This window comes from Triticum dicoccoides, chromosome 1B (assembly GCF_002162155.2).
Source record: "Triticum dicoccoides isolate Atlit2015 ecotype Zavitan chromosome 1B, WEW_v2.0, whole genome shotgun sequence".
NCBI lineage: Eukaryota > Viridiplantae > Streptophyta > Magnoliopsida > Poales > Poaceae > Triticum > Triticum dicoccoides.
Window position 1 is genome coordinate 555,801,531 of NC_041381.1, and position 17,715 is coordinate 555,819,245.

The 17,715-nt window shown below is 50.7% G+C and overlaps 3 protein-coding genes across 3 annotated transcripts in view; 1 reads left to right on the forward strand and 2 right to left on the reverse strand.

Annotated features, from left to right (window-relative positions):
• The window catches only part of LOC119348710 (NADH dehydrogenase [ubiquinone] 1 alpha subcomplex subunit 1-like), a 2,613-nt gene extending 722 nt beyond the window's left edge, over positions 1-1,891 (forward strand). The window contains exon 3 of the mRNA XM_037616686.1: positions 1,596-1,891. The gene's annotated coding sequence lies outside the window, so the exon portion shown is untranslated. The remainder of the gene's footprint in view (positions 1-1,595) is intronic.
• A 611-nt stretch (positions 1,892-2,502) lies between these two features.
• Positions 2,503-3,906, reverse strand: LOC119308354 (stress response protein NST1-like). Its single transcript, XM_037584477.1, has 3 exons — positions 3,631-3,906; positions 3,387-3,545; positions 2,503-3,297 (listed from the first exon to the last, which is right to left on the reverse strand). Exons 1-3 carry the CDS (start codon positions 3,793-3,795, stop codon positions 2,644-2,646), a joined length of 978 nt encoding a protein of 325 aa, XP_037440374.1. The 5' UTR covers positions 3,796-3,906; the 3' UTR covers positions 2,503-2,643.
• LOC119350600 lies at positions 3,885-4,835 on the reverse strand. Its single transcript, XM_037618349.1, has 3 exons — positions 4,404-4,835; positions 4,129-4,323; positions 3,885-4,019 (listed from the first exon to the last, which is right to left on the reverse strand). The coding sequence occupies exons 1-3, from the start codon at positions 4,833-4,835 to the stop codon at positions 3,885-3,887; spliced, it is 762 nt and encodes a 253-aa protein (XP_037474246.1).
• Positions 4,836-17,715: the final 12,880 nt, after the last annotated feature.

Genomic DNA, 17,715 nt, shown 5'->3' on the forward strand with positions numbered 1-17,715 from the left:
ATTGGGAGTGTCTGGTGTGAATTTGCGCATTTATCCGTAGCTGGATTGTCATGTTGATTGTTAGTGCGTTGCAGATCACTGGAGACTTTTCTGATGCTGCTGCGCTGCTGTTATGCTTGACAGAATTGGATTGCAATGTGCTAGACTTGTACTGAATTTCTGATTTGGTTGGTACTGTATGGTAGCCCCATTTGCCCTGTCGAACTGATGGTACAGCTCGGGTTTTGCGTCATTTGAATGTAAGGCTAGTTTAGAAAATAGTATAGCACAGTGAGCTCCTTTGCAATGAGGTACTCCCTCCGTTCCAAAATAGATGATCCAACTTTGTGCTAAAGTTAATACAAAGTTGAGTCATCTATTTTGGAACGGAGGGAGTAGATGTCATCTGATTGGGTCTTTGAGGTGGGAGAAGTGGTACTTCGGGCTTGGCAGAGCTTCCTCTGGCCGTGTTCTCCAGTCGTCACAGTAGAGAATTAAACTGACTGCTTCTGTTTCCCAACTTGATTTATATAATTTTTTGAAGAATGTTGATCTAAGCAATTGCATTTATCTAAGTAGACCTCTCTCCAGTCTCACGTGAATCCCTATTGGCTGGCCGAAGAATGGAAACCATGATTTGTTTACACCTCTAGCAGACTTCTACGTGGCCTTAATGTCACATTGTTCCCTATTTTTCCTTTCATGATCTTGTTAATGCCCCATCCATTCTTGTTTCCCTCAATAGTATTGCCATTCCCATGCATCTGATCACTTAATGAATAACAGTAGCATTGATGATAGATCTTTGTTTAAACTGCTTACCACTTCACATCGCCTTGTTTGAGCAATATTCTTAAAAATGCAGTTGGAAGCTAACAACATAATATTAGCTTTATCTGAAACAATCTTGCCTTCCTCCCCACCTTTGCTTTTCGACCAACAAGTGCTGTTGACATCACACTACTCCACAAGATTTGTGTTGCCATATTGCTTTGCTTGATTAAATTCAGTAGTTGCTGTTAACTGATGTTAAGCCTCCCTTTTATGTCCGTGAGTTGGTGTCTCAGATTTTAGTTGGTCTCCCTCCTTGTAGTCTCCTATTATATTCATGTTTTAATAACCGGATCCAAGAAGTAATTTGCTGAATCCAGTTGTTCCTGTCCATAAATGTCTGATGATGTTCAGTTCCTTTTCACTCACATCTCCTGAAAGATAAAGTGCATATCAAATTCTTATTCAATAACTTGTAATCATCCATTGTGTATTGGTGTTTTTTTCGTTTTTTGATGGTTTCTAATCTGGAACAAAATTGTGTCTGACGGAATGTTCTCCACTTGGATATTCTAGAAGCAAATATCTGTGACATGTGTTTTCGTGATGTTTATGTTTTGTGCTTTGTCAAAGCTGGGTAATGAAAATTCACTTAATTGTCTAAAAAAAGGAACTGCGACGTGTGTGACTTGTAGTTATGAAGTAGCTTTTCTTTGGCTAGCACTTACTCTGAAACTTAGTACCTTTGTTCCTCTTTGTTTTCTCCTTATGTTAGGATGATCCTCACTGCTGATTCTTGTGAGTTTTACCATTAATCACTGAAAGAGCAATTCCTGTTTTTGTAGGATATGGATCAACAATTGATCTTTCTTGGATGTTGACGAAGCTCTTTCAGAAGCTCAGAAATACTGCTGTGTAGTTTCCTTGTATCAATGGGAAACTGGGGCTTCTGTTTTCGTTTTTGGTTTCCCAACGTCGGATGAATAATGTGTACCTAAAGTTAATCAAACAAAATATGGTTCCCTTGCAAATTATTTACCCTTTCCCACCTTGATTGATCGTGAACAATGTGTGGTGTTTGCTGTATCTATTATGGATTTTTATATGGATATACTTAATCTACCTGTTCATGAGATCCAAATTGGCTGGTAGAATTGTTCTGACCAGAGCTGAGTTGTGGCTCTTCAAAAACACTTTCTCGTGTATGGATGTGAGCGTTTGAATGATAGGCCTGGCGCAGCGACGAAGTACTCCCCACTTGTGCCAAGAGGTCTTGGGTTCTAACATTGCACTGGGGTAAGGCTGCCTCGTATAATCCTTTCCCGGAGCTTCTTACATTGTGTAAGGCTTGCCTCGTATGATCTTTCGCTAGACCCCACCTGGTGTGAGAGCTTCTAACATTAATCTAAAGCATCCGTTTCTAATTGTAGGGGCTACGTTTTACTGGATTTCCGCATTTATCACAGCTGCCTTAAACTGGCCTTAAGTGTGGCAGTAGCTTGTGCAAGAATGTTGTGGTTCTGAATGGAGCAACCAAAATCTGTAGATGAAGTTTTATGTGTTTCTGCTAGAGTTGATATTACTGTGCTGTTCGGTATCGCTCCGTTCCCCAACTCCGGCAGCGGAGTTGGGGGAGCTACAGTTCAGAATGGCGGAGTTGCAGTTTTCCCGCTCTGCAGATTCCATGAGCGGATGATTACCGAACAGGGCCTACATCAGGAACTAAGAATCACAGATCCATGGATATGATGCTCATATTATGTCTCACCTTGAACAGGCGAACTGGTAATTACACTGGGGAAAAAGGTAAAAAATGAGACGAAGAGGCCTTCTCTACATGCGTGCGTGTACATACAGTACATGATTGTTTTAGCAAACACCAAAGGCCGCTCGTCAGTCTTGGCATTGCTGCTGCTGGGAGGCCTTCTCCGGCGAGCAATTATCTCGAATGGGGTTTGTCTGCTGTGAACCTTCATCTTCCTTTGGACTCCGGTGCATGGGCGACCCGGCAACTCCGATGGCAGCGTTGCTGCTGTTGTCTTTGCTCCTCGACTCCGGCGCATTGTCGGTGCAGGGAGATGCAACCGGCACATTTTCAGTGCGGCGAGAGGGCGACTGTGGGACAGTAACTGGCACATTGTCGGTGCGGCGAGAGGGCGACTGGGGGGCAGCAACCGGTGCATTGTCGGTGCGATGTGAGGGAGACTTGGGGGCAGGAACAGCCGCATTGTCGGTGCGGCGAGAGGGCGGCTGTGGGGCAGCAACATGCACATTGTCGGTGTGATGTGAGGGGGGCTTGGGAGGGGCAGTGCCGGGGTTGGCCGGTGTGTCGTGCTCGGCCTCTTCCTCCTCCTCGTATTCTTCTTCTTCCTCCTCGTATTCTTCTTCTTCTTCCTCCTCCTCGATGATGTCCTCTTGGAGGCCGACCACGGTTAGCTGGTTGAGGTCGACGATCTCCCGCAGGAACCGGTTCTCCCTGGCGTACACCGTGTTCTCAGTGGCCAGCCGCGCCTTCTCCGCCAGCAGCGTCTCCAGCTGCTTCCGTACCTGCGCAGCAATCAACCATGTCTTTCAGGAGTACGAATGGCCGGTGCAAGGAGGAGGAGGGAGTGGCCAACCACAACATGTATGTATACCAGGTCCTCGTTGGCGGCGTGGTCGTTGTTGCCGGCCCGGTGCAGGCGGGTCTCCTCCTCCAGCTGCGCGCACCGCTCCTTGGAGAAGGCCAGGTCGGCGTTCACCGTCTTGAGCTCCCGCTGCAGCAGCTTCACCTTGGCCGCCATCACGTTCGCCACCTGATCCACGGCGGGAGCTGCTCTTATTCCGTAACCAAAGAAACCCCAACACCAACGCACGCACGCAAAAGAGGAGGCACCTTACGTCGCGAGAAGCTTTGATCTGGGGCGACTCGAAGTCGGTCATCATCGGCGACATGAGGTCGGGGGTGCCCAGGTTCAGGTGGGCGCTCCGCATGTCCACGCTGCACGTCTTCCTCCTGATCTGCAGCTTCCTCCCCACCACCGCCGGCGTCCTGCTCTCCGCCATCGTCGCCGCATGCAGGCCCTCCTGCAAAACCGTCCCCGTCGATCAATCTCTCATGCCCTGACAAGTCGACGATCTCTGCCACGCTGGAATTAACCAAATGGACTTGCCTCCAGCGCATTCTTGATGTGCCCTCCCATGTCGAACTTCGGCCCTTCCGATCCGTGCTGGAACGTAGGGCTCTCCGACTTCCGGACCGGGTCGTAGGACCACCGTGATTGAGCTTGCTGATGATGAGGTGAGAAATGTTGGGAGGCAAATCAAGCTTAAATGGAGTGGATGACATGGTGAAGGCAGCATTTGCATATTTCCATGGAACAGGTGACCGATCCTTACCGGACTGCCGGCTGATGTGGCCAGAGGCTGGCTCCGGGCCTCCTCTGTGGGGGCACTTTCGTCGAGCATGGCCTTAGCTTGCTGCGCCAGAAGCCCCCACAGTCCTTGCTTCGTCTCGTCTTTCTTCACTGGTGAAAGCTTGGAGTCGTCGTTCGTGGCGCTCGACGTGGACGTGTACAGCATGGTCACAGGATCCTGCGAGGTCTCAGAGCAGATGGTTGCTCAGGCATCTGATTCGGCAACGGCGACGGAGGAGATGGGAGAAAGGGGCGCACCTGCGCGAACATGTCGTTCTGCCGGCCGGAGCGCGGGGACGCCCGTGGGGACGTCGACGTGATGGGGTCATTCGGCCGGCCGGAGCGCGGGGACACGCGCAGGGACGACGACGTGGCGGGGTCAGCCGCCCGGGCGGCGCGCGGGGACACCCGCAGGGACGACGACGTGACGGGGTCACTCGGCCGGGCGGCGAGCGGGGACGAGGAGGATGCAGTGAAGCGCTCGGCGAGCGCCTGCATGTCCCCGCGCGCGGCGGAGGCGAGCAGGGTCTGCGCCGCCAGGGAGCGGTCGGGCCGGCGGCTGTCGTCGGCGAAGCGGGTGGCGCGCGGGGACGCGGTGGCGGGCGACGCGGAGTCGCCCGGCGACGGCTGGCGGTGGTCCTCCACGAAGGTGTTCGACCGCTGGATGCCCTGCTTCCTCCGGTACGCCATCGCCGCGCGCTGCCGCTCTTGGATGGAGTCGCAGTCCTACCGTGCCAAGCATAGGTGGTGGTGCTGCGGTGCTCTCTTCCGTGGCATGGGTAGCTGCCATTCCACGCGCGGGCAGGGGGTAAGGGGCAAGCCATGGCCGTTGCTTCGTAACTAACTCGCCCGCGTTTTTAGGCCGCGCGTGGGGCCATCCAGCACCCGTCTGCCCGTTTTTGACGTGAATTTTCATTCGTAATCATATACTCCGTAATAGAGTAGGATACATTGTACTATACATAGCTATTTGAACATTCGATATATGTATTTGGCAACCCTGTGCCCGATTGCAAAACTGCCACACCACTCGGTGTCCCTTCGGTCGGCATCACAGCATGATCCACTTTTTTCGGTTCTTCCACTCCTTCCCCAGCGCTCGTCCTCTCCTTCAGGCGATGTCGCGTCGCGGCTCACATATAGTGGTCACCGCCTCGCCGCCGCCACCCGTCCGACGGCAAGCCATGGCGTCGCTGCTGCTGCGCAAGGTGTCGGGCTCCGTGCCGCACCGCACGACCCGGACGCCTCCTCATCGTCCTACCACAGCGCCATGCGAGTTCCGCCGGTGCTCACCTGTGTGCGTTGCCGCCCTAGACGCCGGCGAGCACGCGTACGTGCAGCAGCACATGCAGCTTTCGACGACGAGTCTCGGAGGAGGATGGGGTACTCCCAATTCCAACCGTGACGGCAATCAATCGGTGGCACCGACGGAACGCCGGACGTAGAGGCCGGTAGAGGCGAGCTCACGAGGCTCGGCCGCTCCCCCTCTTGCAGTCATGCAGGTCAGGGGCTGCTCCTGCCGCCCAGCACATGGTCCCGGCTCCCCTTGCGTCCTTGTCGCCGGCGTGGCTTGGTAAGAAAAGGAAGGATGGGAGAGATCAGGATTGACTTGCACCCCCTTGTGAGCTTGATTCGCCGGTGCAGTTGACGAGAAGAAAAGAGAGAGAGAGAGATTCATGGAATGGATTCGCCGGTGCCTTCAAATCAAATCAAAGGGGAAAACGGCCGGGATTCGAGTCGCCGGAGTTGGAGAGGAGCTCGCGGTGGTCGATCTCATCTCAGAAGGTACAAGTAGTGTGCAGGTTGAAAGAGATCACATGATGTGGTGTAGCCCAGTTGGTTGTTATTGCTAAATTAATTGTGGGAGGTTGTGGGTTCGATTCCCCTCCTATTGCATTTTTTCGCTTTTTTCAAACTGTTGTGCAGAATCGCGACGGGCCCGCCCCCGGCGGGGGATCCGGGTTGCCTGGAAATCAGGAGAAGGGAGGGGTTCGTGCCGGGGGAGGGGTGATCGGGATGGCCCAGAAAATCGGGAGTGATGGGCTTCGTACGACACGAGGGGCTGCTGTGATTTTTGCGATCGGGATGGGATGGGTTTCGTACGATACAAGGGGGTGTGGTGATTTTTGCAATCTGGCACACGGTTGCCAGTTATCATAGTCCTTGAACATTTTAACATTCTTTGGCTGAAGGTCTGAACTCTGAACTAGCAATAGCTCCAACGGAGAGATGCTAGACACACGGACTTGCTACAGGGCGTTTACGGAGTGGTTAAAGGTGATTGGTTTGAATTAGATTAAGTGAGGCGGCCCCCTAATGAAAAATTAGGAGAGGGGGGAGGGGGGGGGGAGCTGGCAATTAGAGAAGAGCATGAAGCAGGGTCCGTGAAAGTCCGTTGCGGGAGTCCCGTGTGTATAGAATTATCAGCTCCAACGTCTGTCGTCACCTTGCCTATTATTTCCAGCGGTAAGAGCATCTACAACCGGGCGTCCTATATCCATCTCATACGCCCGGGCAGACCGTCTGGTCATTGACCGGTCACAAAATACCGACCTGACCGGAGCTCTCAAACGGGCCTCAAATGCCCGGGCTGACCAGCACCCCTCATATCCGTTTCAAATGTAGGGCGGATATGAGGCGTCTCGGGCATGCTCGGACGCGTCCGCCTGACAAGCCCGACCCATCACCGACCCCACGGATGTCCCACAAAAAAACCTCATCGGGCTCATCGCTCTGAAACCCTAGCTCCCTCACTCTCCTCTCTCGCTCCATGCTTTCTTCTCCCCGCACCGATTCCGATCGAATCCGGTGCAATGTCGAGCTCCGGCAGCTGCTCCGACGACGTGCTGGATTCGGAGTATGAGCTTGCCCTCTGCATCGCCTTGGAGCGGTCCAAGGTGGAGTCTGGGGGCAGCACCGGATCTGCAGCCTTGCCGCAGTTGCAACTTTCCCATTAGCGTAGCTCAGACGTCGATGCTGGCCCCTCCCGGCCCGGGGCAGCTCCGATAGGCGGCCTGCGCAATCCGCGCCTCCCCTACCCGTCCCCTGGCCCCGCCGGCTGCTGCTCCCCCTCGTGGGCAGCGGTGGGTGCTTGTGCCCGTCCCGCCGGCCTAGACGCGCACGACGGAATCGGAGGCGCGCGCCGCCCGCTGCGAGAGGCGGCGGGCAAGGGAGAGAGACACTGCAGAGAGCTCTGTCTGCCACCGTCGAGGGGTACCGACGGAGCCTGACGAGGACGCACGGCTCCTCGCGTGGGTCTACCGCCAGTCACTTACGACGGCGGAGACAGACGCTTGACGTCTTCCTGGAAGAACGCGAAGGCTCTCCGACTTGCCATCGAGCATTCCGAGCGGGAGGCGAAAGAGAAGGCGAAGGAGACGGCTCGGCTGGCCAAGCTCAGGCGCCAGCAGGACCGGGCCTTCCAGTGCCTCAAGGGCCTCGTCATCGTCTCCTCCTCCTCGTCTGACGAATCGGATGATCCTCCACCAGCCGCCGACGGCTACAGCTACACCGACGACCAGAAGGCCAACCCGGAAGTGGCGAAGTTCAATTTCATTTCAAGTTTTAGATGTAGTATAAGTTGTCTGTCGTTGATGTGAACTGTCACTACTAGGAAAAGGCTTATACATAGAAGTTTACCAGCAAGGTGTGTTTTGGCGCCCACGCTACTGATAATTACCAGTAGCGTGTGTTACAAACAACGCTACTGGTACGACTTAGCAGTAGCTTTGGTTTCTAGAGAGCACGCCACTGGTAAGTTAGCCACACCACACCCCCCGGCCAAAAGATAGTAGCAGTGTTGGTACCCTAACAAGCGCTACTGTTAATAAAATAGCAGTAGCGCTGGCCAACAAAGAAGCGCTACTGCTACTTTTTCTATGTGTAATCTATTATCAGTAGCGTATTTTTTAGGCAAGCACTATAGCTAGTTTTATGTACGAGTAGATATTTTGGCTGGCACACATAGCAGTAGCGCGCTTTGGTGCCCCATGCTACTGCTATGGTCGCCAACCAAAATATCTGCCACCTTCCCCCCTCTTCTTCCTCCCCCTTTCTTTCTCCCCCTCCCTCTTGCACTTGCTTGTTCTTCAATGCTTCCCCCTCTTCTTTGCCCCTCCTCCCCCTCCATTAATGCCCTCCCTCCTCCCTCTCATAGCTCTCTCTCTCTCCCTAGCTAGTTGGAGCTATATTTATTATGTAGGTACCTCACTATCTAGAGCTAAGAAGGTGCTCGATATCCCTCTCGACAAATAGGTGAGCAAAAAAAGAGTTGTGCAAGAATGGAAATATGTGTGTTTGCGATTAGGACCGAAACTATGTGTGATATGAATATACCGAATTGTGTGTGGCATGTGAGTGACATGAGTTGCCTATGTTTTGTCGAAATGTTGATTCAATTCTGTTTCGGTGAATTTCGGGCAAACTCAATATGTCCTATGTTTAGGGAAGGTCATGCCGAATTTTTGTATGAATTTGATCCATGCATGCATATATACGTGGTTATAATATTTGCTCCACGTGCATGTGATCATGAAGGTCAATGGAAGGATGGTGGAAAGATACTGGCAATCCGCTGTGGATGACATGTATGAAAAAAGACTGAAGGATGTTTTATGTCCGTGTCAAAATTGCAAAGGAAGAGTCAGGCTCGACCCCTTTCAGGGTGGTAAATTCAAGGCGCCCTTGCTCATGCATGGTTTCATGCATGGCCATACTCGGTGGATAAGTGAAGATGATGATGATGATGAGGACGTCGACGGGGCAGGAAATAACGACATGGGGCCACCATATGAAGAGATGACCGATTATGTGCCCAAAGAGGAAGACAACCTCGGAAATGTCGATGGTGAAGAGGCAGTTCAAGGCGGAGAAGACGCGGACACGCCGCCGTCTTCTTTGCTACTAAGTTCAGCCATGTGGGACCCCACATGTTCGAGACCTACTTCGCAAGAAGACGAGTAGCTACAGAGCTGCTTCAAGAGAGGAGGCCAAACTGGCGCAACTGGAGGTAGACTCGATGACTCCTTTGTATGATGGTTGCAATCCCGAGGTGACCCGCTTGAGTTTCACACTAGAACTTATAAAGACGAAGGCAAAAACAAATGGACATATACAAGCCTGGATGAGCTTCTGAAGTATCTAAAGAAGGTTCTTCCCGCGGGAAGCCTGTGTCCTACTAGTGTCGAGGAGGCAAAGAAAATCGTGTGCCCTCTTGATCTGCCAAATATTAGATATCACACATGCATCAATGATTGCATCATATATCAGAATGAGCACGTGGAAAAAACCATCTGTCCAAAGTGCAATGCTTCACGATATAAAAAGGCCAGAAAGAAAGCTCTACAGAAAGTTGTATGGTACTTTTCGATCACTCCGCGTCTACAGCGGTATTTCGTAGTTCCTAAGGAAGCAAAGCTTATGCGCTGGCACGCGGAGAGGGTAAAGCCAAATGACGGAGATGAGCCGAAGCTGAGACACCTCGTAGATGCTAGCAAGTGGAGAGCATTAAATGCTGAATTTGAATTTTCCGCGAATGATCCAAGGAACATCGTGCTTGGCGCTAGTAGTGATGGCATGAATCCATTTGGCAACCAGAACACCAATCATAGCACATGGCCCATGTTTGTATGGATGTACAACCTCCCCCCTGGTTGTGCATGAAGGAAAAATACATACACATGGCTATGCTTATTCAAGGGCCGAGACAACCGGGAAATGATATAAATCTGTATCTCGGGTTGCTGAAAGAGGAGCTACATACCTTATGGAAAACGCTGGCCAAGACATGGGATGCAAGCAAAGGAGAGTATTTCTACATGAGAGCCGCATTGATCATGGCGATGCAGGACTATCTCGGTTACGACTATCTCTCTGGCCAGGTGTGCCATGGATATTGCGGATGCACGAGGTGCATGGATGATACAACTTCCCTGCAGCTATCGAAAGATGGCGGGTCTTCGAAAATCATGTACATGGGGCATCGAAGATGGCTCGAGAAGGATGGCCCATGGAGAAAGCATAGAGATCTATTCAATGGTAAGGCTGAGCATCGAGGTCCTCCACATAAGCGTAGCGGTGCAGAAATATATGAGGTATTGAAGAACTGGGAAGAGTGCCCCTCGCCGGGAAAGATGAAGAAAAAGGCGCTGGAGCCCCTGCTAAAGATATGGAAGATGAGATCTGTTTTCTGGGACTTAGAATACTGGCCCATACTTGACATGCCTCATAGCCTTGATCAAATGCATATCGCAAAAAATATCGTTGAGAGTTTGCTTGGAACATTGATGAACATGCCGGAGAGGACCAAGGATGGGTCGAAGGCAAGAAAAGACTTGGAGTTTTTGAATATCAGGAAATATCTCCAAATGCCCGGTAAAAGGTCAGAGGAGACGGAGACGGAAGATAGGGGCAAAAAAGTAAACAAGAAGGAAGAACAATATTGCCCCCCCTCTTGCTTCACCTTAGATCCGAAGGAGGTCGATGAATTGTTCAAGTGCCTTGCTGGAATCAAAGTTAGTTCCGGATACTGTGGGAAGATAAGCAGATATCTGGACACTAAGAAAAAAAGGTTCAGTGGGATGAAGTCTCACGACTGTCATGTGATGATGATGCAGTTACTCCCGGTTGCACTTAGAGGGATTATGGACACACATGTGCGTGAGACGCTTACTGACCTATGCCACTTTTTTGATGCTATATCTCAAAAGTCGATCAGTGTGAAGCAACTCCATAGGCTATAGGAAGAGATCGTTGTCATACTGAATGAGCTAGAGATGTACTTCGCGCCCGCGTTTTGCCCTGGGAGGCGCTATAGCTAAGAAAAAGAAAAAGAAAAAGAAAGGAAGTTTTGCAAAATGAAATGAAAAGAAAAAGAAAAAGAAAAAGAAAAGGAACTAATAAAAAAAGAAAGAAAAATAAAAAAATAAAAAAAATAAAAAATTTTAGCAGTAGCGCGTTTTACCCTGGGAGGCGCTATAGCTATGAAACGAAAAATAAAAAAAATAAAGAAAAATAGTTAGCAGTAGCGTGTTTTATCCTGGGAAGCGCTATAGCTAAGAAAAAGAAAAATAAAAAAATAAAAAATAAAAAAAGAAAAAAAAATTAGCAGTAGCGCGTTTTTGCTAGGCCAGCGCTATAGCTAACTTAGCTATAGCGCATTTTGCCAACACGCGCTATAGCTAAGCTGCCTACAACACCGGTCTGCTAGCTCCCCTCTTTCGTGTCTCTCACTTGCGCCGCTCGTCGATCCCCTTTTCTCTGACACCGCCGCCGCCGCCGCACCGCCGCCGCCGCACCACCCATGCCGCCGCCGATGCCGGACTCGACGTCAGCCCCGACCCTGACGCCGGCCACCGACCCCCTCCCGCTCCAGTATGGCCCCCTGCCCCCTCTTCCTTCCTCTCCGACCCCTCAGCCCCGACTCTCTCTTTCTCTCTGACCCCCTCCCGCTCCGGTATGTCTCTGCAGAGGCTCAGCGACCCCGACCCCTCAGCCCCGGCGACCCCGGCGCCGGCCACCGACCCCGACCCCTCAACGCCTCCCTCCGTGAAGCAGCCGGCGACGCCCAGCAACACCAGCAAGCACTTCGTGGACAGGTGCCTTTCCCTCCCCTCTCTATTGCTAGAATGTTCTTACTTGATTTGATCCAATGGCTTGTTATCGATGCAAGCTGAGGTTTGAGCAAGCAAGGATTGCTGGCATTATGAATTTAACTTGGTTGGCTACAATTCTGTAGCACTAGTAAATTCATGTTTGTTGGTGCAGTTTTTAGGAGAAAAATGAAAATGAGTAAATGAAAATGAAAGTACCCATATGTTTCTAGGAAGGATATGCATGTTAATATGCTTGTTTTTTATTTTGTTGCTAGAGTAAATGAAAATGAGTGTTTAGTTTGTTGATAGAGTAAATTTGGTCTCTCTGTAGATCGACAAGGAGGAGAAGGACCCCCTCTGCCCCGGCGACCCCGACGCCACCCTCTCAGCCCTAGTAAGCCCTGACCCCGACGCCACCCCCTCAGCCCTGGCGACCCTGACCCCGACGCGCGGTGAGCCACCCCTCCTTTCCTGTTGTTCTTTAGTTAGGGCCAATTGAGGATTTTTAAAAATTCTTCTATTGCCTAAACTAAAGTGATGCACTTGATGTTGTGAGACTTAATCATTGTTGCACACGTCTGGGTAATGTGAATCCACTTGACATGCATGTGATGACACACATCACTTCAGCACATAGTGCTTATTGTCATTTGCAGGGAAACCGATTGCTAAGTGATCTATGTTTTGCCGGAAATGTTGATTCATTTCCATTTCGGCAAATTTCAGGTGCTCTATATGTGCACTTTCTAGCAAAGGTCATGCCGAAATTTTCCGTGAATTTCGGCATGACTTGTGCTAGAAAGTTGGACATATCGAGTGCTTGAGATTTGTCGCGACGGGAATGAAACGACATTTCAGGCAAAACAAAGGTCACTTTTTTTGTCATTATTCACTTTATTATATAAAGCTCGATAATTAAACGACTATGACATTGAACCCTAGGAAACATGACCGACACCGATGCGGCCGGAGGTTCTCAGTCCTAATTAGGTCGAGCACACGCCTACCTCGAATTTCTGGTGGATCAGGAGAGACAGCAAGCTGGTCAGGACCCCCTTGTCATGACGGAGGACGATGGTGGTGGCGCCGGCACCGACACTGATGCCACCAACGACACCGGCACTGAGACTGGCACTGATGATGTTGCTAACTATAGCACGGAAGGTGGGACCTCCCAAGCCAGTGAGGGAAAGAAGGAAAAGAGGACACGACACCCAAATGAGCTCGGCACTGTAAGACTGGTGGTCACGGCGGTGCACCCTGGCGAGTTCGAGCCAATAGAGCCGCGAGAAGTGGCAGCGTGTTACGGAAACCAACTAGCATGCATCCTATGTGATACCGCTAACATCAACACCACAAAAATACCGAAGAATGAACATTTGAAGAAGCTGCTCCTAACTAGGTTGCACGCAACGGTTGGAATGACGATGTCGACCCACGGGATGATGATGCCATGAAAAAAAAATCAACAACAAAGCCCTAGGGAAGTTCAGCAACACATTGAGCGCTTGGAAAACTAGGGTGAAAAAGGCGATTCAAGTAGACCATGAAACCTACGCCGAGATTGTTGCAAACAATCTGAAAATTACGATAGAGGACTTTGAAAAGTTCAAGGAGACTTGCAATAAAGAAGCTGCCAAGGCCAGGTCGGAGAGAGGCAAGCAGCTGCAGGCAAAGAACATGGGGAACCACCGCCTTGGAAGTCGTGGTTACACGGGAAAGAGGACTGTGTGGGCTAATAAGGACGCATAACGTGAACGTCAGGGGATCCCAGACCCATTGGCTGAGTTCACCGACCAGCAAGAGCACGACCTCATCAGGGCCCGATTCTCGTGGGACCCCAAGAAAAAGATTTTTTTCACCGATGGGCCAACTTGGAAATTCATGAGAATACTGGTAATTATCCTTTTACCACCTTACATATTAGGTTCTGATCAACGAAGTCTACTACATTCTAGTCGCATTCGTAAATGATTCACAGTCCATTTTGCAGAGAGAGCAACACAAGCTTGCGGCCGAGAGCGACTCGTCGACTCAGTCGACTTAGTCGTCGGTGAAGTACAAGTGGGACACTCCTTTCAACCGTGTCATGAACATAATGATGGGACACCCTCCCGGCCAGTGGCCGCAATATGGACGTGTGCACGGCGCCGGGGATGGTGCCACGTGGAAGTACTATTATAGCGAGGACCCCGAGGCCAAAAGATAGAGAAAGAAGTTTAGTCAAGTGACTATCAACGAGAAGGTGGCACGGGCGATGGAGAAAGCAAAAGCTGAGATAATGGCTGCCTGTAGGCATGATATGGCGGCTGCCTTTACAAGCTTGATTCCAACTGTGGCCACATGGGCACAACAAAACCCAAATGCGCCACCAAGTGATTTTCCCATGCCCATCTTCACCGGGAGCAACTCAATGACCACCGGACCCATACCCGTACCTAGTATGGCAACCGCACCTGCACCCGCACCTCCTCCAGCACCTGCTCTTGCACCCAGCTGTCACAGCAGCCCTAGCTCCGTCTCTGGCTTGAATGCTGGGCCTGTTGGAAATATGCCCTAGAGGCAATAATAAAAGGATTATTATTATATTTCCTTGGTCATGATAATTGTCTTTTATTCATGCTATAATTGTATTATCCGGAAATCGTAATACACGTGTGAATACATAGACCACAATACGTCCCTAGTAAGCCTCTAGTTGACTAGCTCGTTGGTCAACAAATAGTTATGGTTTCCTGACTATGGACATTAGATGTCGTTGACAACGGGATCACATCATTAGGAGAATGATGTGATGGACAAGACCCAATCCTAAGCATAGCACACGATCGTGTAGTTCATTTTGCTAGAGCTTTTCCAATGTCAAGTATCTCTTCCTTAGACCATGAGATCGTGTAACTCCCGGATACCGTAGGAGTGCTTTGGGTGTACAAAACGTCACAACGTAACTGGGTGACTATAAAGGTGCACTACAGGTATCTCCGAAAGTGTTTGTTGGGTTGACACAGATCGAGACTGGGATTTGTCACTCCGTATGACGGAGAGGTATCTCTGGGCCCACTCGGTAATGCATCATCATAATGAGCTCAAAGTGACCAAGTGTTTGGTCACGGGATCATGCATTACGGTACGAGTAAAGTGACTTGCCGGTAACGAGACTGAACAAGGTATTGGGATACCGACGATCGAGTCTCGGGCATGTAACGTACCGATTGACGAAGGGAATTGTATACGGGGTTGATTGAATCCTCGACATCGTGGTTCATCCGATGAGATAATTGAGGAGCATGTGGGCCAACATGGGTATCCAGATCCCGCTGTTGGTTATTGACCGGAGAGCCATCTCGGTCATGTCTGCATGTCTCCCGAACCCGTAAGGTTCGGTGACGCTAGGGTTATTAGGAAGACTTGTATGTGATTACCGAATGTTGTTAGGAGTCCCGGATGAGATCCCGGACGTCACGAGGAGTTCCGAAATGGTCCGGAGGTGAAGATTTATATATGGGAAGTTGTCATACGGACACCGGAAAGTTTCGGGGGCATATCGATATTGTACCGGGACCACCGGAGGGGTTCCGGGGGTCCACCGGGAGGGGCCACCCCTCTTGGAGGGCCTCATGGGTCGCAAGGGGCAGGGAACCAGCCCCTGGAGAGCTGGGCGCCCCCCCTTGGGCCCATGCGCCTAGGGTTGGGGGGGGGGAACCCTAGTGGGGGCGCCCCCCTTGCTTGGGGGGCAAGCCCCCCTCCCTGGCCGCCGCCCCCCCTCTAGATCTCATCTAGAGGGGGCCGCCCCCTTCCCCCTTCCCCTATAAATAGAGGGGCGAGGGGAGGGCTGAACACCTGATCCAAGGCGCAGCCCCTCCCCTCCCCAACACCTCTCCTCCTCCGTTGAGTGCTTGGCGAAGCCCTGTCGGAGTACTGCCTCTCCAGCATCATCACGCCGTCGTGCTGCTGCTGGAGCCTTATTCCTCAACCTCTCCTTCCCCCTTGCTGGATCAAGAAGGAGGAGACGTCGTTTGCTCCGTACGTGTGTTGAACGCGGAGGTGCTGTCCGTTCAGCACTTGGTCATCGGTGATTTGGATCACGGTGAGTACAACTCCATCATCCCCGTTCCCTTGAACGCTTCCGCACGCGATCTACAAGTGGTATGTAGATGCAATCTCTCTCCCATGACTCATTGCTTAGATGAACTCATAGATGGATCTTGGTGAAACCGTAGGAAATTTTTTAATTTTCTACAACGTTCCCCAACAGGGCCGTCGACATTGGCTGAGCTCGAAGCCCTCACATTAAATACGCGTCGCACCTTCATCAACTCAACTAATTAACTAATATTCAGTTGCTGTTCTTTTTGGATCTCTGACGCCACACATATATGTCTTTGTAGGCTGACTCCACTCCGTGCACCCTCCTTTACCATATGAAGGGTGGGTTGGTGGATGTGGGGAAGGGTACTATAGTGAAGCCCAAGGATCAATTGTTCCACCGCCGGCAGATGCCTGATAACGCCTTAAGGGTCTCCGTGGCAAGTGTGAAAGCGGGCTACGAGGGTTTCCCTCGTCCGATACAAACCGATGGAGAGGATGACGAGACCCCCATGCAGCTTGGCCAATGCAAAAATTGGCCGATCCCGTGGCCGAAAAATCTTCTTCATGTCGAGGTGGTCGGGAGCACAACGGGACCTTGATACGTCTCCGTCGTATCTATAATTTTTGATTGTTCCATGCCAATATTGTTCAACTTTCATATACTTTTGGCAACTTTTTATATTATTTTTGGGACTAACATATTGATCCAGTGCCTAGTGCCAGTTCCTGTTTGTTGCATGTTTTATGTTTCGCAGAAACCCAATATCAAACACAGTCCAAACGGGATTAAAAGGACAGAGAATTATTTTGGAATATTTGTGATTTTTGGGAAGAAGAATCAACGCGAGACGGTGCCCGAGGGGGCCAGGAGACAGGGGGCGCGCCCCAGGGAGGCAGGCGCGCCCTAGACTCTCCTGGGCACCCCTTAAGGTGGTTGACGCCCTTATTTTGCCGCAAGAAAGCTAATTTTATGAGAAAAATCTGGGCGAAAGATTCACCCCAATCGGAGTTATGGATCTCCGGATATAAAAGAAACGGTGAAGGGGTAGAATGTGGGAACGCAGAAACAGAGAGAGATAGAGAGATAGATCCAATCTCGGAGGGGCTCTCGCCCCTACCATGTCATGGGAGCCAAGGACCAGAGGAAACCCTTCTCCCATCTAGGGAGACGGTCAAGGAAGAAGAAGAAGAAGAAGGGGGCCCCTCTCCCCCTTGCTTCCGGTGGCGCCGGAACACCGCCGGGGGCCATCATCATCACCACGATCTACACCAACACCTCCGCCATCTTCACCAACATCTCCATCACCTTCCCCCATCTATCTACAACGGTTCACTCTCCCGCAACCCGCTGTACCCTCTACTTGAACATGGTGCTTTATGCTTCATATTATTATCCAATGATGTGTTGCCATCCTATGATGTCTGAGTAGATTTTCGTTGTCCTATCGGTGATTGATGAATTGCTATGATTGGTTTGAGTTCCATGTTTTATTATTGGTGCTGTCCTATTGTGCCCTCTGTGTTGCGCAAGCGTGAGGGATTCCCGCTGTATGGTTTGCAATATGTTTATGATTTGCTTATGGTCGGTGGCGTGAGTGGCAGAAGCACAAACCCAAGTAAGTAGGTTGTTTGCGTATGGGATAAAGGGGACTTGATACTTTAATGCTATGGTTGGGTTTTACCTTAATGATCTTTAGTAGTTGCGGATGCTTGCTAGAGTTCCAATCATAAGTGCATATGATCCAAGAAGAGTAAGTATGTTAGCTTATGCCTCTCCCTCAAATAAAATTGCAATAGTGATTATCGGTCTAGTAAAGTAGTCAATTGCTTAGGGACAATTCCACAACTCCTACCACCACTTTTCCACACTCGCTATATTTACTTTATTG